At 31.8% G+C, this 27189-nt stretch overlaps 2 protein-coding genes across 7 annotated transcripts in view; one reads left to right on the forward strand and one right to left on the reverse strand.

The window, feature by feature from the left end:
• Positions 1-22402, reverse strand: part of LOC148598528 (dyslexia-associated protein KIAA0319-like protein) — a 47590-nt gene extending 25188 nt beyond the window's left edge. For 4 of the 6 annotated variants that reach the window (XM_088560748.1, XM_088560743.1, XM_088560746.1 and 1 more), the window contains exons 1-8: positions 22353-22402; positions 21250-21375; positions 10694-11014; positions 10012-10194; positions 9468-9600; positions 8895-9043; positions 2167-2325; positions 346-522 (exon numbers count right to left, since the gene is read on the reverse strand). In XM_088560748.1, the coding sequence (XP_088416874.1) occupies positions 346-522; positions 2167-2325; positions 8895-9043; positions 9468-9600; positions 10012-10194; positions 10694-11014; positions 21250-21334 (1207 nt within the window). In that variant the 5' untranslated portion in view covers positions 21335-21375; positions 22353-22402. The remainder of the gene's footprint in view (positions 1-345; positions 523-2166; positions 2326-8894; positions 9044-9467; positions 9601-10011; positions 10195-10693; positions 11015-21249; positions 21376-22352) is intronic. The other 2 variants (XM_088560747.1, XM_088560749.1) reach the window with 1 other exon arrangement.
• A 51-nt stretch (positions 22403-22453) lies between these two features.
• On the forward strand, positions 22454-25564 carry LOC148598529 (putative peptidyl-tRNA hydrolase PTRHD1). The gene is made up of 2 exons (XM_088560753.1): positions 22454-22713; positions 25377-25564. Exons 1-2 carry the CDS (start codon positions 22525-22527, stop codon positions 25545-25547), a joined length of 360 nt encoding a protein of 119 aa, XP_088416879.1. The 5' UTR covers positions 22454-22524; the 3' UTR covers positions 25548-25564.
• Positions 25565-27189: the final 1625 nt, after the last annotated feature.

Genomic DNA, 27189 nt, shown 5'->3' on the forward strand with positions numbered 1-27189 from the left:
TACATCTTGTGGAGTAAACTAGAAAAGAAAAATCCCTACTTGCCAACAATTTTTTTCTCTGATGTGAATAGAACCAGGAACATTTTTCTTTATTTGGCATTATGTCTCTGAAACACTTATCATAACAACTGATCTCTAAAGGTTTGGAAAAATAAAACTGCTATTGATCTTTTTCCTTAATTCCTTCCTCAACAAATTGGTAAAATTTTGTGTTGAGGAAGGATGTGAGGAAATTCTCATTTTGAGATTGTTTACGAAACATAGCTCATATATACTATTGTGAAACAAAAACCTGAACTTTAAAACAACTTGCTGATTGCAGTAAAATATATTGCAGAGTATTACCTATGAGAACACATTGATGATTAAGATCAAACTGGTACCCCTCAATACACCTACAGGTACCAATTCTACTGTGTGAGTGTCGAGGGATGTAACACTCCTGATAATTGTCACACTGATGGAGAAGTCCATATTCACACTGGTGAAACGTGAAATGATGGCGGGTAGGAGAGGAATGTTCTGAAATGGTTTGGTTAAAAGCAAAATAAAGCAAATGTCATAGCAAGGATTTCATATCAGTAGAAGTATTTTAGCTTAAGTTTTTCTATCCAAGGTATTATGCCTTCCTTCAGATATATGTATATATCAGTCAACTTTCTCGCAAATTAAAATTAAGCACTAAATAATCATAATCCTAGCTATGACCATAAAAGCAGCCATAAGAAATAACTGCCAAACTAAGTACCCCCCCAAAAAAAAAACCATCTCTAAATCCATTCCAAAATAAGTCAAGAAATTCCAAAGGTATGTGTGTAGTCATGAATTGTTTCCCAAAAACACAGGTAAATTTTACAATTGGAACTCCTCAGCCTTTCTAGTTACACAAAAGAAAAACCTCGTAGGCACTAGGTGGCAGAGCCTTTTCAGAATTTGACCAATCTGATTCTAAAATTATAGTTTTACTAGTTGAAATTTTTACCATTACTAATTTTCCTAGCTTCTCGCGTCAAAATTCTTGACAGAGTTATTGTTCTTTAATTCTAGTGACATCTAACCATTATGATGAACTATATATGGTGACTTAAAACTTCTACAAAATTTGAAAAAAATTCATTGAGTGGTTTCTGAGGAGTTGTGTCCGTCAGACAGACACAAGGACACCAGTATTTCTTTGTACCCTTCTGTGCTGTGCCGGGGGACAAAAATACAATCTAATTTTACACTTTAAAGCAATGTCATAATCCTTTTTTCCATTACCGTTATACCAAAGTCATGTAAAATCTGAACACCCTGACCTTGGGAATCTCTTGAAACACAAATACCTTCTAGTATTTCTATCAATTTGACAATCTATTATGAGCAAAATAAACTCTTCATATCATAGAAATTAGTACAAATTTAATTGAAAATGTATTAGGGTCAACTGAAAAAAGTCATATAGTTTTTTTGTTCTTTTTCATTTGTTCCAGATCAAATGATAGACATACTAACCTATAGGTAAAAATCCCACATTTAAAAATGAAACTATACCCAGAAAACATAACATGCATTAAGTTCATTCATAGAAGAATACTAGCAAATGATTCATTGTTAACACAATGCAAAGACAAGATATCAACATGCACTTATTTTATTAGACAGAAAGTTAATTGAAAAATTGCAGTTTACACCAATATTATAATCTGTAAAAATGTGCAATGCCTGACAAGGCTATGCAAAGGTAATTTTTTGGTTCTCAGGACAATTTTTGTTAGTATGAAAGACTAGAGATACAGGCATTTCTCTTTGACCTTGTTATTGTAAAAAAAAATATGACCAGGTTCTTGTTTACATTGTTAAAGACTGATCAAGTTACAAGAGAGGTGGGTTTTCTTTTATATTTTATTTATAAATGGGTAATAAGACATCTGCAACAGAGATCATGGAGGGCATGAGAACCAATGACTTAACTTTGCAAGGTCCAAAATATGAAACACAAGGTACACGACAAGACATTTACAGCTGAACAATCAACATGACAAAAACAGAACATTAACACTTGAAGTTAACACTAAACCATGCCAGTATACTTACTGGGGATTACAGATTAACACTAAACCATACAAGTATACTTACTGGGGATTACAGAGTGAAGTTAACACTAAACCATACAAGTATACTTACTGGGGATTACAGATTCACACACACCATCCTGATTCTTCTCAAAGCCTTTCTTACATACACAGATTCCCATGGAAGAACTAAGTGCTGATGGTAAGTAGCATTCTTCATGTTTACTACATTCATCTCTGTCGGGGTCACAGATTGTTGGTGTTTTCTTCCCTAAAAATACAAATTATCTCCCTTGAATAAAAACAGTCAAGTTTCCTGACAAATGTTACTTAGGTTCGTATACATGGATACATTTGTATTGAGATTTTTTAAACCTAAGTATCAAAGAAAACCCTAACAAGCAATAAAAGCGTGAACAGCGTACTGATCATCTAAAAAAATCTTTACTGGTATATAAATATGAACCTATGTAACAAGAAGAGTCTTTTCTAAACTGCAGTTTGATTAACAACTTTTGTTAGTCTTTTTATCACAAATATAAAAGATGCTCCTTTATCTAATACCAAGATAAAAGATACTCCTTTATCTAATACCAAGATAAAAGATATTCCTTTATTTAACATCTAAGAGTAATGACATAAAACTTTGTTTATATCATATATATTTCACTTTTGTGTGTCTTCTTTGAGGGGGGGTCCTTTTATAACAAGTACTTGATGCTTAATGTGATATACAAATGAAAAAGCAACTTTGATGACGTAATTAAATCTTAAATTATTAAAACAAGAAATTGCTTACTAACTTGATACCCATTAAATAACATATACCTTTTGACCTCCATATTAATTTGTAACTAAGTCTAAAATAGGACATTCCTCGCACGTTAAAAAACCCTACTATGGTATTCTCCCGGAGTAGGAACCATAGGGCTCTGCCACAGGAGGCTAAATTGCCCGACCCTACCCACCTCTCCCTATTTCCAGTGGCAATCAAAATTTCTCGGCCCATTATCCTTGTGTCCCATACCATTTTTCATTTCATCATCATTTCCTGTTCATTTTATCATCCACTTCATGTTCATCGCCTGAATATAGTTGAAATATTTCTGCTCAGGTGTTAAACCCCAAAAAACAAACAAACAAACTAAAATAGGAGGTGCACAATGGGAACATGTACATGTAACAAAGATTCTCTGAACGTATTAGTAAATTCCATTCATGGTATATGAGGAGTAACAGATAAGAGATGGGTCCCACCGTGTCCCCACGTTCATAAATGACAAGTCCATGTTCTCCTATAAGAAACCCCATATTGATTCCAATCAATATAAAAAATATATTGTGCACAATGAGAACATAATATGCAGATTCTTTTAAAGTTTCATTCAATTCCATTCAGTGACATATGAGGAGTAACAGGTAAGAGATACCCCCACCCCATTTGACATCCCCATATCCATAAAAAGTCCATGTTTTGCAATGTAAAATCCCAAAAATAATTTAGATCAATATTGAAAAAAAAAGAGGTCCACAATATGAACAAGTAATAAAGATCCTGTGAAAGTTTCATTAAATTCCATTCAGTGGTGTAGTATGCAGAATAGATAAGAGACAGGTCCCCTTGCATAGTGAAAGGAAGGACAGATGAACAGAAGGACAGCCACCCCTATCACTATATACCCCCAATTTGCAAGTGGGTGGTAGGCAGAAAACACCTTAATGCCCCCAATGCCTAACAGTAAAAGCATATTTTTTTTATATTGCAATACTGTGACCTTGACTTTTGAATAACTGATCAAATTTGCCCTAGTCTGTAAGAAATATAACATATTTTATATCATAAGAAAAATCAATAAGCCTTTTTAATGTTCTATACATAATATGCTTTTATAATGAAACATGCTTCCTCAAGATTACAGTTAATATGTTCATTGAAGGTCACGATAAGGACATCTCTACTCAAGTCAACAGGAAAATGGAGTCTGAAAAATCTAATAAATAAAAAATAAGATATTAAAAAAAACACAGCACATGCATCCAAAATGTGAATGTAAAGACAAGAAGACTTTCACTAGGATGAGAAAGACGATATTTATAAACCGGAGGCAAAATATTCACCAAGAAAACAAAGAAAACAAAATAAAAACCACAACTTAGATAACATAGAGATAGAAACCATCATTAAAGACACTGCCAGCCACAAAGTAGTGAGGTTCTAATTAGCTAATAAACACAGAAACTAAAGAATTAAACAAGCAACCAAGACTCCAATTATATCTGGTGGTGTGTGCATTAGCCGGGTAACTCCTTTGCTTCACCTTTAGAAGAAAAAGGTTAAAATGTGATATTAATTATGTAACTTCTTCAAGTTTTACTAAATACATCTCCAAATAATTTGTAAGTAGAGACAGAGATAAAATGTCCAGACAAACATACTGCACACCATGACAAAGTTATATCAAAAGTCACAAATAGTTCATACAGATAATGAACTGAAGCTTCATTTCAAAGCCTTGGAATGATTTAAAATAAATTCAGTCAGAATTAAAAATCAAGTGAATACACACATTATAGTCATATAAATTACTTGTGGTAAAAATATATACTCAGAAGTCTGTCATATGATGAGCATGATGGTCCATTAGAGACAAGAGTTCGACATTTACATCAATGGCTGTTAAATACTAGTTTCATAAGATTCTATACAGTTTGGAACCAGAATTTCTATATCAACCGATCAATATGACTAAATGAAGTTAAAAACCCTGTTTTCTGAAATAAAGTACTTGTAAAACAACACACTGTATGGAGGAACATACATGTAGTCGTAGAACGCACTTTGATCCCATTTGACTATATATATATATATAGACAAACATAAAAACTGTGACTAAGTCTACCATAATTTGCCGATTCAACAACCCCTTAAAAATGTAACATGTACATGTAGAGAACATGTTATATGTTTCATAAGAAATAACTTTAAAATAAAAATGTAAACCAGGCAACATGTCATATCTTGTTTTAGAAAGTATAACATGACTACAGATGGTAATGACATAACATTATAAATCTGTTGTATTATTTTCCTTGAAATGAAAAGTTCTCTTCTTTCTCACATTGATGTTGTTCAAGCTAATTAGAGCATTGATCACTAAGAGAGACACCCATCAAATAAATAAAATTAAAATGATTTCATAGATGAAGCTATATGTACTCAAATATGCCTTTGTAAATAATACATAATTCTCTCTGATAATGTTGTTATACAGCTGATGTCTCAACCAATGGCAATGTACAAGAGTTTATATAACACATGCTGAGTATCTGCATTTAAAGTTCAAACAATTTCTTCTTCACTGCACACATCCATTTTGAAATAAGTCACTTCTGACAGAACATATTTGAGCCACTCGTGTTTCAGAGCGTCTACATATGTAGAACTTCTGTGATGCTTCATCCATATTAAACTGCCTGCAACTACTGATAGAGAAAATTCTTTCAAGAAAATTCATAAATTTGGTCCTGCTCAATTCCATTATGCATATCCTGCAAACTTTTAAAGCTGTTACTCAAAAACATAGGAGATAGGTAAAAGATCCATGAACCCCCACCACTTATACCCCCATTGGCAACTTGGCACACATATAGTATCTCTAATTTTGACAATATTTTACTAAACTTAAAGTTTTGCAGTGGCAGGATTTGACAATTGCCCTGGGAAGGTAAAATTACCCCTCAGACAAGTAAAGATTGATTTATACTTATCCAAAAGACAACTTAAAAATAAGTACCTTACCATGCATTAACTATCAAAAAGGTTGATCTAGTTTTCAATTCTGACAAGTAGATTTTTCATTAACTTGATAGGACAAAGACCCTAAAATATATGTATCATACCCTTGAGCCATGTAGGAAAAAAAAACAGTGAACACACATTACTTTGCTTTTTTCCTGTTTTCTTGTCTGAAAAGCAAAATGACTTCTTTTCAATTCCGGAAGCAGTAAACACGTACTTGACCTATAGATGGTCCACAACAATGTGTCAAAGTTTGGAAAGATTTGATCGACCTGTTCTTTCATTATCAAGTATAAAAATATGATGACAAACAGACAAACAGACAAAAATGAAGATAAATATATACCACAATCTGACTATTAGCTCAAAAATGCAAAAAGTATATATTTTCTAAATATAAATCTGGTTCGACTTGTTATGTATATAACTGATAATGTCTTAAGATCCAAATCATATTCCAAAGCATTGCAACCGATCATGGACACTTGCACTTTATCATGTTTATCAAGAAATCAGAATAAAGCTATGAACATATGTGACAAGAAATACCCTTGGGCTATATACCTGTAGGGGGAAAAAAGTAGAGAACCTACATTACTTTGCTTCTTCCTTATTTTTCTTTTTTGTTTTTTTTTGTCTGAAAAGCAAAATGACTTCTTGTTAATTCCTAAAGCAGTAAACTGAACTTTATCTATAGATGATCTACAGTATTGTGACAAAGTTTGGACAGATTTGATTGACCTGTTCTTTGATTAACTTGTATAAAAGTGAGATGGACTGTTAGACAGACAAACTGACAAAATGAGGATATGTACCATAAACTCACAATGAGCAGGAGTTTCAAAATTCAAATAGAATGTATTTTCTAAATATAAAACTATCTGGTTTGACTTATGCATATAACAGGCATTGCCTAAAGACCCAAATCATATTCCGAAGCAATGTTTTTGATCATGAGCAATTGCACTTTAACATGAAATCAGAATAACACTACAAACATATGTGACAAGAAATACAATGCATCATTCACATAAAAGTATATAAGCAAGACAGCCGGTGTGTTTACTGATCAATAAGATTAATAAGCTAGAAAAACCTGTGTCAAACTGTTGAATACATGATATAATCCATTATTCACTATTTTAAATTTGTTTCAATAAAATCTTGAACCAGAATAAGTGATTTTTTTTTCTATTTTATTGTACTTATCCCATATAACCTCATAAAAATCATTTCTATTTTTATCATAAATCAATAATATTCAAGACAGAATACATCTCTCATCTAATAGTTTTATATATGCATACACACTGTGTAAAGTTAAACACTTCAATAACTTTAGTTGATCGGCTCATTATTCATGATATTGAAAGCTAAGCAAAAACAAGAAAATCCTACAAGTAGACCACTTTGCCCATGAGGCTTTGTGATGACAAAAACGTACTTCTACTTTGTTTTTGCTAAATGCAGTCAAACATAGCCTCACTTAATCCTCAACCACTCTGTAAAACACAGATCTACTCTAAAATGCAGACAAAGGAATGACACCTGTGGTATTTTTTACAATGCAAATGATATTGGTTTGCAAAAGCAAGAGCTCTTGAGGCTACTGATCAATTACTAATTGACAAATCATTTTTTTGTAACTCTATGTACATGGAATAGGCTGTACCAAGGATTTATAAGAAGTGTCTTCAGGAGTGGCAAATCCAGGGAGGGTCAGAACACCCCCCCCCCTTTTCCACCTACCATGTGTTGGAAAATTTTGTTAGCTTTGTACACAATTTGGGTAAATTTAAGCAAATATAAGGCTGGATCTCCTCTGCCAGTCTTTTTAACACTTTAAATAATTTTTTTAGGAAAATTTCGGTAGTTAAGAAATTGAGAACTATGCATTAAGAAAGGGTGCCCTTTTCCCTGTGTGCACAAAGGAAGAATCAGTAACATGCCACCCAACTGTTTGACCACACAGATTGTCTACACCAGTATATTTCAGTTACTGTGCCTGTTGAATCAAAAAGACTAATGTAAACACCTATGTCAAGCTGTTGCAGGCCTTATGTATACTAATCATTAATTGTTTTGTATTTTAGATTTATAATAAGAATCTGAGATAACAACCATCAATAAGATGAACAAACAATCCTAAAGAATTATGTATTTACCGTGTTTACATAACAATAACACCATGTACATTGTATCAAAGGGCAGCATGAATGGGCGTTAAAATTTACTGTAGAAATACTTATATACATGGGGAATCAATTTCACCGTTTAGGTTGATAAGATAAGGAATACAGACAGACGCAGCTGTATACTCTTGAAAAAATGCATCATGATTATCCAAACAATTGCACTGACTATGTTTTTTCTGAAAATTTCAAATATTAATAGCAGATCATAGCAGATCCAATCCTCATCTTCAACCTATATTCCAAAAACATGATATATAAACCACATTACCTTTGTATTGAAATTTGAAATGTTCATGACAATTAACACTTCAGCAATGTAGTACATGTCACAATCACAACTGTGGGAGATAAGGACAGTGCTCTCCCTGATTATATGTATATTGCAAGTCAAATGGAATTTTTTTTTACTAAATACTAAGGTACTTTCATTTGTCTCTATCATAACTCTGAAATTTATTCCTCTTTGTGAGAAATCCATCTTACTGTGAAAGAACTTTAATTCATGGATACCAATTTTCGTGGATTAAGGAAGAAACACAAGTTCATGGATTCTTGAATTCGTGGTTTTGTGGTTTTCAGTACACACTTCAACGGAAATCTTCTTTTCTTTGGAACCAAATTTCATGGTTTGGCATACCCATGAAAACCACAAAAATTGGTACCCCACAAACAATAGTACTTTCACAGTAATTTTATTCATTCCTCTGTGTACAGCATATCAGCAGAGGGCAAAAACAGATGAAATCACAAACGAGCCAAGTAATACAAACAGTAATAGGCAACTGAAACCCTACTAAAGTAAAAGAATTAACTTTGGTGTTTCTGAACAGTAAGCAATTCACTTACTTTCACTAACATTAACATCATATGCCATTGTAGAACTCATGTGCTCAGCATCTCTCACTGTCAACACAAACTCATATACTCTGCTACCAATATCTCCTGTTGCTATGGTAATAGCTGCCTTGGGATCTTTGATGGTCAGCCTGTTCCCTCTGTGATAAGTATTTAAAATAGAATTGAATTACTTAAAGTTTTAACTCCCAATGAACATAGCCTTTGAAGGCCCAAACATCTTTAACAGACAGTGGAGAAACATAACTTAATTCATTTGTACAAGTATCATTAATAATGATAATGTGGTGCAAGTATAACTTAATTTTAGCAGCATTTACACATTTAATTTTAGTATCTTTGTTTCTCACATTTAATAGAGCATTAGAACTTTTGCCAATGAAAACCACAGCCATCATTTTTCTAAAATATCCCAAAACACCTAGACTTCACAAAACAACTCATCAGTCCAGTTAAAATTGGAAATCAAGTTATAGATATCCCTAATGTGTTTCATTGAAATTTATTGTCATTTTCTATTACTTTATGGAGAACAATGTAACAATATAAAAGGAGTCTACTTACTTGGTTTGTTCCCAGTTATATTCTATAATACCCTTGTCATCAGTACTAGTGGACCCATTCAGGACAATAGAATCCACAGGTAGGAACAAGTTCTTTGGCCCTATAACCCGGGCCACTGGAGGGTGGTTGGCATCTACAAGTGTACAAGTAATGAGAAGGCAGACAAAACAATATTCAGCTATACAGTTTACTCATACAGAGATACTCATACCTAATTATGGTAGTTCTTGAATGTACATATGCAAACCTCCTAGAAGCTCTCTTAAGTCCTGTTACATCTTTGAACACTTGGAATAAAAATAATTAAAATCCAATCATTGATCTTTTAAAATGTAGGGTCTTCAATGCCAAGGAATGTTCTTTTTTATTTTATTGTTATTTTTAAATCCATTGGCATGTTATGTCTATCAAAAATCTATCTGAATAGACACAACTAGTGCAGTAAAAAGAGTTTTTGCATTTGGACCAGTTTTGGTGTTTTTGGTGAGTTGGATATGATCTAACAATTCAAACATTGAAAAGACCTAAAAAAAAATGTACAAACCTTTCACACAAATATCTTGATCCTGATCATACGTGTACCCCTTGATACAGACACATTCTGTTATGTAAGATGAAAGTGTCGGTCTAACACGACATTCCTCATTCTTTCGACAACCCGAGGGCTGACCTAGAATATTGCAACTACCTTCTGGAACTGATGGGGCACTGCCACTTGGTGAGTATTCTACAGGTTCAAAGGTGATATGTTACTTAAAATCAAACTGATTTAATGTTTTGGATACATAAAGATATCTGAATATTCCAAAAGATAATATTTAATCCAAAGGAAGCTTTGGAAGTTCTTATACTTGTAGACAACACTTTTTGGCAGAATAAAATTACAAATTGGTGAATGTATATAATAAGACTGTCTTATTCTTTGATTCAAAAGGATTAAATAATGAAGAAAAGCTCTAGAAGTTGGTTATGATGAAGCTTTCACAGTCAATTTCTGTACAATACTTTTCCTTTATAAATTGAAATAACATTTGTCCAATCCCTTTGCTCTATATGCAATAAAATATGTTCAGTTCCTTACAAAAGTTTCCTTTTAATATAATTGGTAGGTAACACTAACAGCAAGAATATATCATAGATATTTAAATTAATTAAAGTGACAAACCTGTACCTTTGCAGAGCCTTCTAATAGTATCAAAACTCATAAAAAGTATGCAAGTACTCACCTACATTACGAACATTAACGAAATAAGTTTTATTAGACGTTGAAGCAGGATCCCCTGGGTCACATGATCCAGGATACGTCCTATTGCACTGGATCAAATAACACGTATCAGACTCCAACTTTGGATTGTGGAAGAAAAATACAGCATCACAAGTGTCTTGGCTGCAACAGCTTAGAATGCATTTTGAAAGTTTAGTTGCTTTAAGGTCTTTGGAGAAGTTTCCTGCCTGGAAACCTCCCTTTGGTAAGGCACCTGGGTGTAATGCTGAGGTCACTTCTTTAGCATTAGTTGTTTTACTGCATATGTCTAGTGAACGTATACCTAAAATAATAAATCACGACATAAATTACAATGAATGTACAATGATCATACATGTTGTGAAAAAGCATTGAAAGCATTCCAAACCAGAGACCAATTTGTATATTCACAATGTAGTTTGGCTACTTTTAGGTACACCCATACATTGCATTCATTATTAGAATTTTCTTTTTCATATTATTACCAAACTTATCATAGTGTTAACATGAGTAAGCATCACTTTTTTCAATCATAATTACACATAAGAGGTTTTTGTTGATAATATGGTAGCTTTACCCTTATAAACAGCCACTTCACCTTCACATGCTATTTTTTTTTTAAATGTGAGTTGGGAACCCACACTTGTAAATACAAGATGAGATTTACAAGCCTTATTAAGATCAGGGACAGAAATAAATGGTCAGTTCTCAAGAATAAAAAACTGGTTAATCATAACAACTTGATTATTCATAAATCACATCATTTTCCTGTTGAGTCATTCTCTTTTTGTTTTTTGGAAAACTTCATTCTAAGAGAAGTTTCAACCAGTTTCTTTTATGTGTTCTTAAATGAGTTCTTAATTATAAAGACTTAACTCGGAGTCTGTGGTTACTGATTCCAAGAATTCAGTTGTACAAGAAAAAAAAAATATAACCTCAAAAAACTTTGATTTAAAAAGGTCCACAATTAAGCTACAATCCAAATTGATGGAGTACAAAACTTGGTTTGATTTTTTAAATAAAAATATGGTATCAGCCATTAAATGTCAACTCTACTTAAAATTTGCTAATCTGATACAAATGTAACTTTTTATATAAGAAATCCTCATCAAGATCAATAGTTGTTTTTTGTACTGCTTATTGAAGCAAAGTAGTTGAATGATTGATTAATTATTGGGGTTTAACACCCGAACAGCAATATTTCAGCTATATTCAGGCGATGAAGCAAAGTAGCTTTAGGGCTATATAAGTTTAATTTCCACAATAAAATGCAACTTCAAGTTATCTGAATGTACAGTAGTTAAATTTACAAGCACAAGTCAATTCACTGACCTACAAACTAAGTAAAGTACAGCAGTTTTAGCCGATATTATACAGTGAAGAATGTCTAAACCAAACCCCATTTACACTTTACAATTAGTTCAGTTTACAAAGGTTCAAAATACATTTAATTTGATAGAGGAAAAGCCCTCATAATGGTTAGAAATGCGGATTTAACCTCTGACCTGATGCAGGTACTTGACTGGACTTTTACCTTCACTGAGTGACCATTATTTTATATATATTCTATCCCTTTGTAAAGAATAATAATAGACAACCTGTAGGCAATCATGATCTGTAATGAGAGGTTATTAGTACAAAATGACAAAAGACATATCAGGCCAGGCGTAAAAAATATTTGTTTCCCATAGACCGAGTATTAAAAAAAGATTGGATTGGAAGGTAGGTAAATAATTTATTTTCTCTAAAATCATTCCTAGTCTGTACATTAATTTCAAAAGATTACTAGATACATAAGTATAATATGTGTAACACAGTAATATTGTCATTATGGGTAAATTTTGTTGTTTAATGAGGAGAGGAATAAGATCAATGATAATTGCACAAATGAAACTGTTTCTAGTCAGCAGGATTTAGATTGGTCTGTCAGGCTTTGGTAAACATACTTAGTTTTAGTATTGGCCTCAGCTATTAAACACGATTTGCCTCTGTATGCCTGTTAAACTGACTGAAGTCAGATATATGTATACTTTTCTTGTATGTTTCAGAAATAATTCTAGGGGGTACTATGTTGCACACATTTACAAATGGTCGCCATATTCGATTATTTCATACCAAGCATTAGAATATAAAGGCCAGCTGAGGTGTTAATGAGTTCTACACCATACTTACAATATGTAACGTGAATTATTTCCATTTTAATCAAATAAAAAGGTTATTTCTGCATCTGAATCCCACATGGGTAGATACTGTAAAAGTATTCATTTTAGCTGTACTAATTTTTGCTATTTTCATGATAAATATTTAAAAATGCTGAAAATAGTACCAACAAAATTTACTTTTAACACTACATTTGTATATAATCTTAATCATTCTTTCAAACCTCAAATATTGATATCCATGAATACTAGACAAAAATTAGAATACTAGACAAAAATTAGAAACTACAAAAAATGAATACAGATACAATATATCAGGTTACATATAACTTTACATTTTCATAGGACGTCATATTAGAATCAAAATTTTGACTTTTTTTTTTTTGGCATTCTTTTGACCTTTTGAAATTGAAGCTCCATCAGACAAGACTGGCTCAGTCTTGCAAACACATGCATTATACATTTATTCATCTAAGATGATAGATTGTTTATGTGATAATTATGACAAACTTCGAATGTCCATAGGGACATATTACATGTAGCTACATTTCATAAAGAAATATTTGATCAATTGAGCATACCACTCTTTGTACTTCACCAAAACTAATATGCTATGCTAAATCTTGAACATGCTAGCAAGCTAGCTCATTTAAAAAAATGGCCTGCAGGAAGATATGGAATCCCAATTAGAGAAATAACTCAGACTCCATACCAAAAGTCATATTATTATTGTCAAATCTACCTTCTTTGACAAGAAATGAAAGTTCTGTATCGCACGTATGAAGATTTGTTTGTAGTCTATAGTATTGTATGTATTACAAACATTCATTAGTATATTGTAATTTCATAAATCATTACCTGTTTTAAATGTTGAGATTTTTGTCATTTTAGTGAAAGTGCAATTTGTATTTTTTCACAATTTTAGAAAAATTCAACATTAATTATGTTTTACAATGTGTATATTCAATAACAAGAGTAAACATGCAATCATAGTGATTAAGTATGTTGCATTTTTTTTACAAAAATAACAAATATCATAATATTGTCAGATTTTACAGTAAACTATATTGTACTCTATTTCAGTAAATATAATACATATATGACCTATTAATAAAATTTGAATGAAACTTGAAATGTCGGTGTTCCAATTATATCCTCACTGAATTCAAGTTACTAGGCAAGGAACACTTCATAATCTCCATAACTTCCAGGTACTGATATGTAAATTCATTTCTATAAATACTGCTGATTATTTATCCCTTATCAATATTTGTCAATATATAATATTAACTGTAAATACCAAAGCTAATTAGGTATTGATCATAATAATACAGTCATACTTTAAATTGTTTAACAACTTTAATTCAACATTATCAATTGTGTGTAACATTAGATCCAGCACAGATATAAAGGTACTCCAATTCAAATGTTCTATAGACCTGTCAGGCTGTTCAATTTTATAAATGCAGTTTATTGATACTATGAAATGCATACAGTCACTGGTGACATGAAAAGTAGCTACCATACCCCCTTTTTTTCTCAACAAACATTAATTTCTGTTTCATTCTTCAGTCTTGGTTGCCAACATCTTCACTGAATGGCATCCATAGTCGATCGGGTGTTGATTATGCATACCATACTCAGCAGTGAAAGATATTAGCAATAGACCTACAAACTGAGTCTATATAAAATCAAACAGGTCTATGATGAAATTGGCTCAATTTCCTTTGAAATGAACAGTGCGGTCTATATAAAATTATGATGGGTCTATGTTGACCAAAAATTAAGTTTCTAATACTCCACACAGCCATTCTGATCAAAGAAAATTTGTAGAAGATATAGGACTTCGGCAACTTCAAATCAGAGCCACAGGACATTTAGCTACATTTGTACATGTAGCAATGTTCTCATAGTGAAACCTTTCTTATACTTTTCTGTCTTTCATTCCAGTCTTTAGATGTTTACAAACGTAAATTCACTTTCACAAAAGAAAGAAAATGAGTCAAAGACAGAAATGGTAGAATTTCATTAGACAGGAAGACAGGAAGATGTTCTGAAATCAAATCCCATGATTTGGGACCAATATTTGATGCTGGATACCAAATATCAAGAGGCTGCAATTAGTAGTTGCTTAAAAAAGTGTTATGAAAATAATTCCCCCTCTATCTGCCACTCACTTCCAACCAACATTCATCATACTATAACCTGATTTTCACTATGTGAAATTCAGCCAAAAATTCCTACTTTTATAGAAGAGTTCAATGTTCTAATGATAGAACATTTTCTAGACGTAAATGTAATTCATTCACAACAAAAAAATATTGTGTAGGTTGACAAATACTTTTTGTATGAAGAAAACAAATCTGAAACATTAAACCATTGAATCAATAAAACAAAACCAATCCATGCATCAATAAATTATGCATTGTGTAACACAATATATCTCTTTCATTGCAGCATAACAAATCGTGTGCATAAATGCTACAAATAAATATTCAAATAATAATAGGGCTAATCTCTGGAATTTCCATTTCAGCATGTTAAACTAACATCCACAGCCAGCTGCTATACTGAAAGCATAATTTACACTAAAACTTTACCCAAGTTAATCTTATTTCCAATCAAATGATCTCAACAACTATGGATCCTATAAAAAGAATACAATTAAAGTTTATTTTAGCCTACAAGCACATATGTCCCCCCTCCACCATTTTCCAAGGTTCAAAGGAGTATAACTCCCAAAAAATTCAGTGGATCATGAATTCCTGGTAATATGCACAACTACAATTGTAAATATCATGTCCTAATTACCTCCTAAGGTTCATGAAATTTGATGTAGTAGTTTCTGAGGAACTATGCTTACAAAATTGTGATTGACAAACAGACGGAGAGGTAAAAAAAAATGATGATTCTCCACTGAAGTAGGAGGGGGAAACAGACATGTAATTCAAGCTGCTATTTTCATTATTATGAACATGATATATATATATGTATATATATATATATATGACATGTACTTTGCTCTCTATACCTTCCTTGTTTGTACTTCCTTAACATATTTTCTCCCATCTGAACCTCCAAATACATGTACATGTACATATTACTCTATTTTCATTGTTTATACTACTTCAACCCTCTTATTCCCATCGACAAAGCATGTATTACTGTGAACATACTTTTTATTTGTGGGTTCCATTTTTCATGGTTTGGGAAAAAATATCAATTGTAGATTCATTCTTGGATTTGAAAAGTCCATCATACAAATGCATGGGCATTTTCCTTTTTGTTGGGAACCATATTTCATGGTTTACAGAATCCACTAAAACCATGAAAATTGGTACCTTGTGAACAATGATTAATTTCACAGTACTTTATATTCCTTCTTCATACTCCCCCAACCTGTTTCTCCCCATCTATTCCACTGAATACCTGCATTATCACATTACTCTTCAGTTTTCCCTAACCAACTTAGGAGTCCTTTTCATTTCCCTTGTAGTTGTACATCTTTCATTTCTTCTCACCGTCCTCATTACTTGTTTATTTCTATTACAAATAATGCTTTTGTAATAAAACCTTCAAACCATTCATAAATACAAACAGAAAAACCAAAAAATTTGTGAATGAAGTCAAGATGAATTTCAATCTAATATCTGATGGATGCAACAAATCCACCACCATTACTGCACAATTACATCAGAAAACTACCAGATAACACTATATAAGTGGCAGAGAAACATTCCTTGATTGACATTTTGACAGGTTAAGTGCATTTTATGGATCTTTAAGTGAAAATTTTCTTGCAATATTTTCAATATAAATGCTTCATGATTCCTCATGGGGTTTGATATTAGGCAAGAAAGGAACCTCAATTAATTGAATTATAAATAGTTTTTGACACCAATATATTCAATTACAAATATGTCCAAAAGACTAGCATAGAAATTAACAACTGCAGCACTGCAATGAAATCCTTATCCTCAATCATTAATAAAGCATTCATGACATCCATGATAATAGCACTGTACATTATCTTTCATTCCTTGATATCTTTTTTTTGTTCTAATTTCTGTAGTTTGTACATATTGGAGAATTTCAATTTGGCAGGAAAATTAAAATAAGGGATTTAATAAAGTATTTTCATAAAACAACGTAGAATAAAAAAAAAGAAATAAAAATAATAAGAAACTAAGGGCAGATGCAACTACAAGTAAAATTCAAATTTTCTAAAAAGAAGGTACATGTAAGGAGAGAGTATTCATAAAGTACTAAAAATCTATCATTTGGAAGTATTAAAAATTAAATCAAAATTAATAGTCCTTTCACCTAACAAACAAGCTCTCTTCAGGGTTGGTTTCCCTAAAATCTATCAGAGAAAACTACAGTGGGATTTTTTTTTTTTTTGCAGACACTTGCATTTTTTACATAAAAATCTCTTTTTTTTAAATATTGTAATGTTGACCTTTAATCAACTGACCTACATGTAAATGTAACATCCATTCAAAGGGTGAAAGTGTGAAGTTAGAAGCTTAGGTTAACAGAGTGAAGACAAAAGGAAGACTGAGGGAAGGAAAAACAAAAAGAACACAAATCTTTCTGAAAATATATCAGTGATTTTCCTATAGTTTTGAGGAAGTGGCCCAAGGCAAAAGCAATTGGGAAAAAGGGTGTGAAAATTGTAAATCTGGAAAATAATCTATATGCATGAAGGCAAAAATTATTTTTGCAGTATTTAAAGACAATTTCTGATTAAAATCCTTTACCATTACAGTTTCCATTTTATTGAAGTCCACAAGAACCATAAATTAGATGCAGCAGAGTGGAGAGAGATTCTGTACATCTTACAAATATCACACACAAATTTTGAGACGCTGAAATTGGGAAATTAGGTCCCAAAATAAAGGTGGGAACAGTCTTCGAATTTAACCAGGGGCCAGGTAAACCAGGCCCCTAAAATCTGCCTCGGCCCCACTGGAAAATCACTGTATATATAAGTACATGTATATTCTATTACATGTTTGTTGTTGAACTGATGGCCTAGTTAAATAAGACCACTCTCTATATTATAGAAATTTACTATCAATATAAGTTTTCTTATCATGCAAGCATTTTCTTGAAATTTATCATTCATACATACAGGTAAATCTTCTAGATCAATATCAGTTTCATAGCTATAACTTCCATAAATTTTATGATAAGTTCCTGTACATTTATGTCTGAGCTACATGTAAATGTTTAAAAATGGGACTTTACAAGAATGTTGTACCAAGTATTATGTAATTCTCATTCAACTGCTTAGGGTTTCCTGTACATGTAACAGTGTTAAAGTCCCTAGTTGTATAATAAATACATATATATAATTGGATGAAGACACATATTTCTATCATATGAAAAATATATAGTGCAAAATAGCCACACTTTTTCTCTTTTGTCTGTGTTGGCAGTTGGTGTCTTCCTCTCGGTGCTATTGGTCCCTGATAAAGACTGTAAGGCCAAAAATTAAGGCCAAAAATTTGGGCCTCCCTTTCTTTGTTTGATATTTTATATATATTTAGTTCTATTTTACCTTTTATTTGTGGCTATAAAGATTATAGAATGTCATTTAGGATATCAAATAAATGGTCTATAAAAATTTAAACGTAAAGAAATGCTGAAAATGGTCTATTATCAAAATAATCTTCCCCAACCACTGCAAGGTTGCCATGATCGGTCATCACCATAAAATGATGTCAAATATGGGTAAGCTTATTCTTGGGCTTCTGAAATTGTCCATGTTATGTAGATCTATCTGGGGCCTTGTATGATAAACAAAGATTGTTTTTCCTTGGCCTGTGATCTTCTGGAAGCTTTCAATTTTGAAATTGGACATTACATGTAGGTCTGACAGAATTTCTAATTTTCATGAACCAAAACAAGGTTTTTATGTGGTCCATATCCCATGAGCCAGCACTCCACAGTATTGTAGAGCTGCCTAATTTTGGTCTTGTAATCTGATGCTTTGTAACATTTATCACTTTAAAAAATTGTCAAGCATCTGTAAATCTATATATCTAGAAATAGCTCAAGCCAAGGCCTTCAGGATGCAGTAAAAATTTTCTGGAAAAAAATTACCCACAGCATATAGGGTTACCATAGAAACCATGCAAAAATATGCGAAAATTTGCAAAAAAGTTCATAAAATCAGGTTTAAAAATATCAAATTTCCCGCAAAATATCTGAAATTTTTATTTCAATCCCTGAAACTGTTCAAACTTTTCCCTTCAAAAACCCCTTCCTCATATGGGCATCGCCGGTTAAATTTTGAGCTATTTCACTTTGTAATCCACTTATTAAATTTAGCATGGTAAAAAATTGACTTACTTTCACTTTCACAATGAAGTCAAATTGTCATTGAAAAAAGGCCCCTTCAACATTGAAAATATATAAAACATTGCAAAATACTTTTAAAAGTCCCCTTTTTTCAGAAAATGTTTTATCAACAATAGATTCTTCATTTTTAATCACTATAGCAACCACCGGTTTCCATTTATGTCATTTTTCATCCCTAGCCAAAAGTGCGAAACTAAACTAAACTGTGGAGTGCTGGCTGAAAGTACTATTAACTCAAAAGCAATTTCTGAAATTTGGTCCAGAATTTTAGACATTCTAGACCCATTTCTAGAATAGAAATGACAGAGTACATTTTTACTGGAATTTTGACTGTTGGTCCAATAATTTTCACATTAATTATGGTAAATGCCATTAAAAGTCAACATAATCAACAGTGTACATGTATATCAATTCAACTTTAACCTATACTGAGCTACATCATGAGGTGTCTCTTAAAATTTGAAGTCACTCAAAACAGTTACTTATATTGACAATAAAATGATGATTATTGGTTAGCACATAGAAGACAGTGGATATTGCTTTTTCATGTCACTGGACAGAAAACAACTGGATCAATTAGCCAAGGCTTTTATTGCCATGATAAGTTTATGGTTTCTCCATTAAAGCTTACTGCATTATAGTATTAGTGCCACTCAGATTATTTTCTATATAAGTTATCATGCTGCATCAAATAACAATACCATAATGTGTAATTACAGCATCCATAGCATTATAGCAAATGTAACCAGAATGGATATGGTAAACCTGGTAAATATGTCAAAGAATAAACATCCCCACCAGATTGAAAAATGTATGACAAGAGGTTTTGAATGAAATTCTAAATTCATCTGTCCAAATACAAAGTACAGCCTCATTTGTACATATGTATATCTACATCTAGATGTTCTAATATCAAAAACCATGTTAAGGCTTCCACAAAACCTGTATAAACAAGCTTGTAAGAACAGCAGATGATACATGTACATGTATGCACTTGAAATATGTTATGGTCTTAAGGTAAAATGTGTATAATAATAAAAATGTACAACAGGGGTTCAAATTATTGGTGGTCCAAGGAGAAGGGCCTTCAATTTCTGATCTACATGAAAGACATTCAAGATTGATTTTACCTACACTGTTTGTAGACCCTAGACCTTGAACTCTTTTTATTTCCCTTTATTGAGGACTTTTGGTGTTCCTGAAGTGGACCATTGATTTCAAACTTGGGGAAAGTTCAGGACCTTCCACTTTTGAAATTAAATTTGAACCCCCTATAAATAAACAAGTCTTTAATTGATGAATATAGTCAGGTAACAATTTGACATTTGAATGCATCACTTAAATTCAGGCTGGTAATTTGGTCTTCTAGGATTGCATGCCTTTACGTAAAAAAATATGTCTGATATCAAATTTGCATTAGAGCAATTAAAATTCATAGCCATAAGATAGGTACATGTATACACTTATAGAGTCTATTTTCAGCCATTTTCCAACCCTTCATTCTGGTCCCAATTTGGACCTTTTTCAAGTGAGGAAAATACTCAAATTTTCTCAAATTTCAGCAGAGTGATTCAAAATTCTGACTTAAAGCATTGTCACAAAGATATATACATGTACATGATTAAAATGGATACATGTACATGTATTTGAGAGATAAATACATGATCCTCTCTCAATTCTACAGTATCCAATTTGTCATTCTGGGGTCACCTCATGGACTTCAATTCAATGAAAACTGTAATAGTCTGCATGGGTTTTCATCAGAAATCATTTTTAAAATACTGTATAAAAATCCTTGCCCTAGTATATATGGATTTCGTAATGTCGTAATTTTCATATTTTTTCCCAAAAGCATGAGACTGCATGGGCTTCAGTCCAATGCTCATTCCCTAACACAGTAAGAATATTTCTGCTCTTTATCATTATACAAATAAGGCACAGATATACTTTTAAAGGGAAGGAAGGTTTTACCATGAAAATAGACAGTATAAAAAAATACATTTTTAAACCTTACCTTTTACAAAACATAGTACAACACAGAAAATTAAAGTGAAGGATTTTCTTCCTATTAACCCTCCATAACACATTTTAATCTTCATCAGTTAGCATCCATCCATCCATGTTTATCACAGTATAACAGCTGCAATACAAATATTTATAAATGATCTTTTGGTACAGGTGTCTGTATTTAATGTATTTGTCAATTGCAAAACACAAGACTGTGTTCAATATACTTACCATGTATGTACATTGTCAATGACTCTCATTGTATGAATATTTTGTATGGAACTCAATAACAGGACAGAAGTACATGTACTTTAAATGATAAAACAATTCCATAAAACTACTAAAAAAAAACGAAACCTCAATAATGAATAACTGTCATAAGTACCGGTAGTACATGTGAAAAGAAGCTCTGAGACTGAAGACAGCAAGAGTTACATGTATGTTCATGGACACCAAACATCATTAAGTTTTTAAAATCAACCCGAATATCTCAAAAAATTACATGGTATGAAAATGTACCTTTGTCATGTTTGAATGTGTAATATCAACTAAAAATATGCACTGTCACTGATTGTATATGTACATAGTGTGTTCTAGTTCATATGGAACAGTACACCTACAAATTTGTCCAAACTATATTTTTGTCTAAAGGTTTGGGACCTCAAAACTCAAACTGGGGTTTTATTACCTGTAATTGGTCATCATTTTCATTTTAAAACTAAGTATGTTAGTATATGCTGTGAGAGTTGAACTATATTAATCATGATAATAATACCAACAAAGCAACATAAATAAAAAAAGCCCCCTCTGTATATAGTCTGTAAAATTACAGATGTTAAAAGTATCATTGTTATACCATTTGTTAAAATACTTCATTCACAAGGTAAAGACTGAACAGCTGATAAATAGATAAATATACATTTGTAGTGAAGTTTTGTTTGAACATCATGTCAGATGAAATCGATAGGCTGTGTTACATGTGTAATTGCTTGTAACCTGTTATTTTCTAATCAATTTCAATTAGGACAGACGTATTTATAACATGCCAGTCTTAATTAATGACAAAAAGTACCCCGAGGCCCTGATAAAACTTATTTTGATAATATTTACCTTTCCTGACGTGTATCTGGCTTTACAAATCTTGACAGCTTTAACTCTCTAAACAAACAGCTTTTTTATTGGTTGTTACAAGCAATTTTGACCAATCAAAAGGAGTTTGACTTTGTAAACAAATACGGTCCTACAACATGGATGCGCCCATAAAAAAATAAAATTTGCAAATATGGGCACTAACATCGTTCAGTATGTGATTATTAGGAGAGATGTATTAAAGACATTGAAATGGCCAGTTGGAGCATTGATTGCCCAAGCCTGCCATGCTTGTACTGCTGTGATTCACATGTTTTACCAGAACCAAGACACTCAAACATACCTGTCTGATTTGGACAGAATGCACAAAGTGATACTTGAGGTAAGAACATTTTATCTTGAAAAGTGCCCCATCTTAAAAAAAAAAAAATAAGGTGTTGAAAATTGATGATCATGATTTTCCTTATACTCGCCAATCTTATTTGTGATGTCATTTTTACTAATTTGCATATCATTAAGTGTCAAATTGGTTGGCAAATAAACAATTGACATTTTCATGATTAGAATCCCAATTTTCAAAACTTTATAACTTTGTTGTTTTATATCCAATTTTGGTTCTGTAAAATGTTTCTTAATTATGTACATGTATGTTAATTTATAACTGTTTTACTTGAAAGAAATAAATTTGTAGTAATATTTATATGTAAACCTCTATTTTTGCATAAAATTATGATTAAAATCTTATGTACATATAGTCTAATTACTGAATATTTATTTAAGAATTCCATGGATGAAAAGAATTTTATTTGCAATATTGGGAACCAAAAGAATTTTTCAATGATCTTTAAAAATGAAAAAGTTATGATGATTTAAAGTTTTTAATATGCAGTCAGTTTTATAAGTATTTTTTTTTTGGATTTGATTCATATTAATCATCATCATCAAGATGCTTCTTTTGTGGTAAAATAGTTTTATTAGAATAAATAATATTATTTTGTGTTACATCTAGCCATTCAAGAAGCAACAGAAAATACACAAATAACATATTCTTTACAAACTGAAAATGACATTGTGAATAATGGATTAGCATTTTGGGATCCTTTTTGTATTATTTAAAAGAAACTTAAAATACATGTATTACTTCTTATGCATCTTATTCAGAGATAACAATTTTTTTTTTATCTTGCCACCCTTTCAGCTTAAGTTATTACAGTAACATAGCTTAGGTAATTGTTCAAGTTATTCTATAAATTATCTTTATTGTTGTTTCTTAAATAAAACTCTTTTTTTCTCAGTAGTTTTTAGCAATTAATCAAAAGCATGAATGGTAATTATTAATATTTTATTCATCTTTTTTTTTCTACTTATGAAAAAATGCTTCTTTAATCAATTATTACTGTAATTTTATAAGTTTAACGCATTCAAAAATGTATGGATGAAATATACTGTGGCAGAGATAACTACGGCCGAAGTGACTATGGCCAAGGTGATAGTGTGGCTGAAACAACTTGCATCAATCTAAAACAGTTTATGATGAACAAATAATAATGTATTAATACAATTACTTTTTTTGTTTATAAGAAAAAATTCACGCATGCACCTAAATGCATTTAAACTGTTGAGTTCTGGAACATATAAATTTTATCTCGAAATCATATCTACTGAACTTAGTGTGCTTGGTGACAGTCTGCTGGTCTAGTAACACACTGAATGAATCCTTTAGTGTGCTTGGTGACAGTCTGCTGGTCTAGTAACACACTGAATGAATCCTTTAGTGTGCTTGGTGACAGTCTGCTGGTCTAGTAACACACTGAATGAATCCTTTAGTGTGCTTGGTGACAGTCTGCTGGTCTAGTAACACACTGAATGAATCCTTTAGCTGCTATTTCATATCAAAATACCTACATATACTACAGTGAACATGTAGGTAGGCCATCCTTCATGTCTGGGCTTTACCAATGCACCAATATGTGGCTTTGGGCCAACAGTTTCATCCCGATGGAGTTGTCTTTTTGACATATACACCATAACTATTCTCATGGTATAAATAACTGTATTACTTCTCAATATTTTCAAGTCAAGAGAGCTGTTATTGGTACACTATCTAGAGATGCTACAACATTCTTACAATGCAGGCCGAATTTACCTGAATGAAGACAAAAGCAATATTGTTGCCCTTCCATGAAAATTAAAATTCAAAATATATTATGAAACTGATCATTATCTGAGAACCTAGACCACTTGCTGACAGTCTAGTGACAAAACCATTAAACAAATGTATGGGCAATATCGTATTTGCTTTTAGAAATAATTTTATCTGGCTCCTTTGTTAATGACATGACTTACAGTTCTTACCAGGCTTATTTTTGCAGAAATTTTAAATTCTGAATGATTCATAGATGAAGTTTGATTGATATTCTTTATGAGAATAAATATTTCTACGATTTTTCAATTATTTCAATTTAAAGATGACTAAATTTCCTGGTCTGTAGAAAGATTCAGTAGGCCTAAGACCAAACCTTCACAGACATATAAAATAACCTATACACACATGGTAAATGCATATTTCTGAACCTTTAACATACTTGATTATTTTACTGAGGTATGTATATTGCCATAATAATGAAAAAAAAAGATAAATTTGCATATGAATTCTGGTAGTAATGGGCTATATAGTAAAAGTGCATATACATGTACATGTACCAGTACCTACTATGTTTCTTGTGTTCAAAGAAAACTCCCTCTTACTGTTTTTGAGGCTCCATTCTCAATCACATTCTGATTCATTCTTATTAATGAATTCATATTTCTGAACTAACTAGAACATTGAAATTGCTTCTGTGATTGAGAAATGAGATATTTACAACTCAAAAGTATTGTAAATGACCTGATGTGACATCAAAAAGTAATGTTGTAGGATTTAAAATTTTTGAATGATGCATAAATCCCATCCATGATTGGCAGTATAAAGGAAATTGATATAAAAATAAATCAACTATACAATGTATGTTATGTACTCTTTGAGTTTATCTAATTCTGTTGTAGGCAAAAGATGAACAAAGTTTAAAAGACTTATCCAGTACCCTCACAGAGAACAGTATTGACCATAAATTATGGATTGAACAGCCTGAAAACATACCAACCTGTGTAGCTGTTAGACCGTACCACAAGGAATCTGTCCAACAATATTTTAAAGAATTTAAATTATTTAGATAAATATTATATGAATTGTATGTCTATGTAGATTTTTTTCGGGGGTTTAATTACTGGTCATGCAAGTGAAAATGTTACCGTGGATCAAGAATATCATGTATCTGTTCACTTCAAGCAAAGTACAAAAAAAACTCTTTCCTGTGACCCTAGTTTTGCATTGCCAAAACCCACGTCTGACTATGCTTCATTCCTCACACCATCAAATGGAACCTTCTTTCACAAGAGCAATTATTGTAACAAAATTTATTGATATAATCCCTCAAAGCTTTTTTTGGTACTACATCTTAAGTAGATGAACGGACAGAAGTAACAAAAACAAAGACAAGATAAAGTACAGGATGGCAGATTGTCAACTACAAACAGAACTTAGAAACATAAAGTAAAAAAAACTGAAACTGTCCTTGATGCAGTATGTGTAATCCCGAAGTCCATTAACAGCTCTTATATACCTTGACAAAAAGAAAATTCCTAACACACATCCATAATAATACAGATACAAGACTGCATACTTAAGCTTAATGAAAATTCACAGTAATATTCAAGAAATTGTGGACTAAATATTGGTCAGATACTACAACCATATTTTTTGGATGCAAGTCAATATCTTTTTCAGCCAAATGTCAGCCTAGACTTATTGTCCACTTAATAAGAATTTTTCCAGAAAAAAATTCATCTACAAGTGATTTCATTAGAATTGATTACATTTTATTGCTTTTTTCATTATTCGGTAAACTGCAATTTTTATGAGCAACTCGGCGGTTGTTTCTAGAAAAGCAGAGGACGCTTACCCTACCGGTGCACCTGGTCCCAGTTTTTAGTGGAGTCTGAGTTGCTCATTTACTTTTGTTACTTTGTATGTATGATTTTAGTTACTTTATGTTCTTTGTTGTGTATGTCTGTTTTCCATGTCTGGTCTTTGTCCCTGGATTACATTCTTTTGATTACTGCTATAACCTTGGTTCCCTTGATTACTCTTGCATGTCTTAGGAAAACAAAAGCAGTTGATGCAAATCAAACCGGACATTGATTGAACTAAAAAAAGAATTGATCAGATCTAACACTGCATCCTTATGCTTAATGGAAATCAGAGATATATTCCAGAAATTGTGGAAATTATTTGGCAGGTACTTATATATATATACCTCCTCACCAATTTTTATTTCAAGGGTATAAGTAATCTGCACCACATCTGTTTACAACAGAATTTTTGAAATGCATCCTAGCATAAAAGTCCTTTTTTTTTCTAAAAATATATGCTGAATTGCTGATACAATAATGTTGGGATCACATATTACAAAACAATAGGAATATCATTATAATAAGGCCATAACTGTTACCAAAGCAAAACATACCAGATCAGTACATATGCAGGTCAAAACTTTTTTTTGGACAAAATATACCGGTATATAAAACAAATTTGGTAAAATGAACTTGAATTTATTCCTAGTGATTTAGACATTCTTTTAAGGATAATTGTTATATGTTCATAAATATATTGGTCTAACTGCCACAATTGTAGTTCCGATAACGTAATCCCCAACCCCCCCCACTACGATCATATCTACCGCTACTGGGAACAGCCTTTTCATTGATGAAGCCAACCAGGATCTGAACTGGAAACAATTTACAAGAAATTTTATCAGAA

The sequence above is a fragment of the Perna viridis genome, chromosome 14 (assembly GCF_037379345.1).
Source record: "Perna viridis isolate PV_CMFRI_1.1 ecotype Kerala chromosome 14, ASM3737934v1, whole genome shotgun sequence".
NCBI classification, from domain to species: domain Eukaryota; kingdom Metazoa; phylum Mollusca; class Bivalvia; order Mytilida; family Mytilidae; genus Perna; species Perna viridis.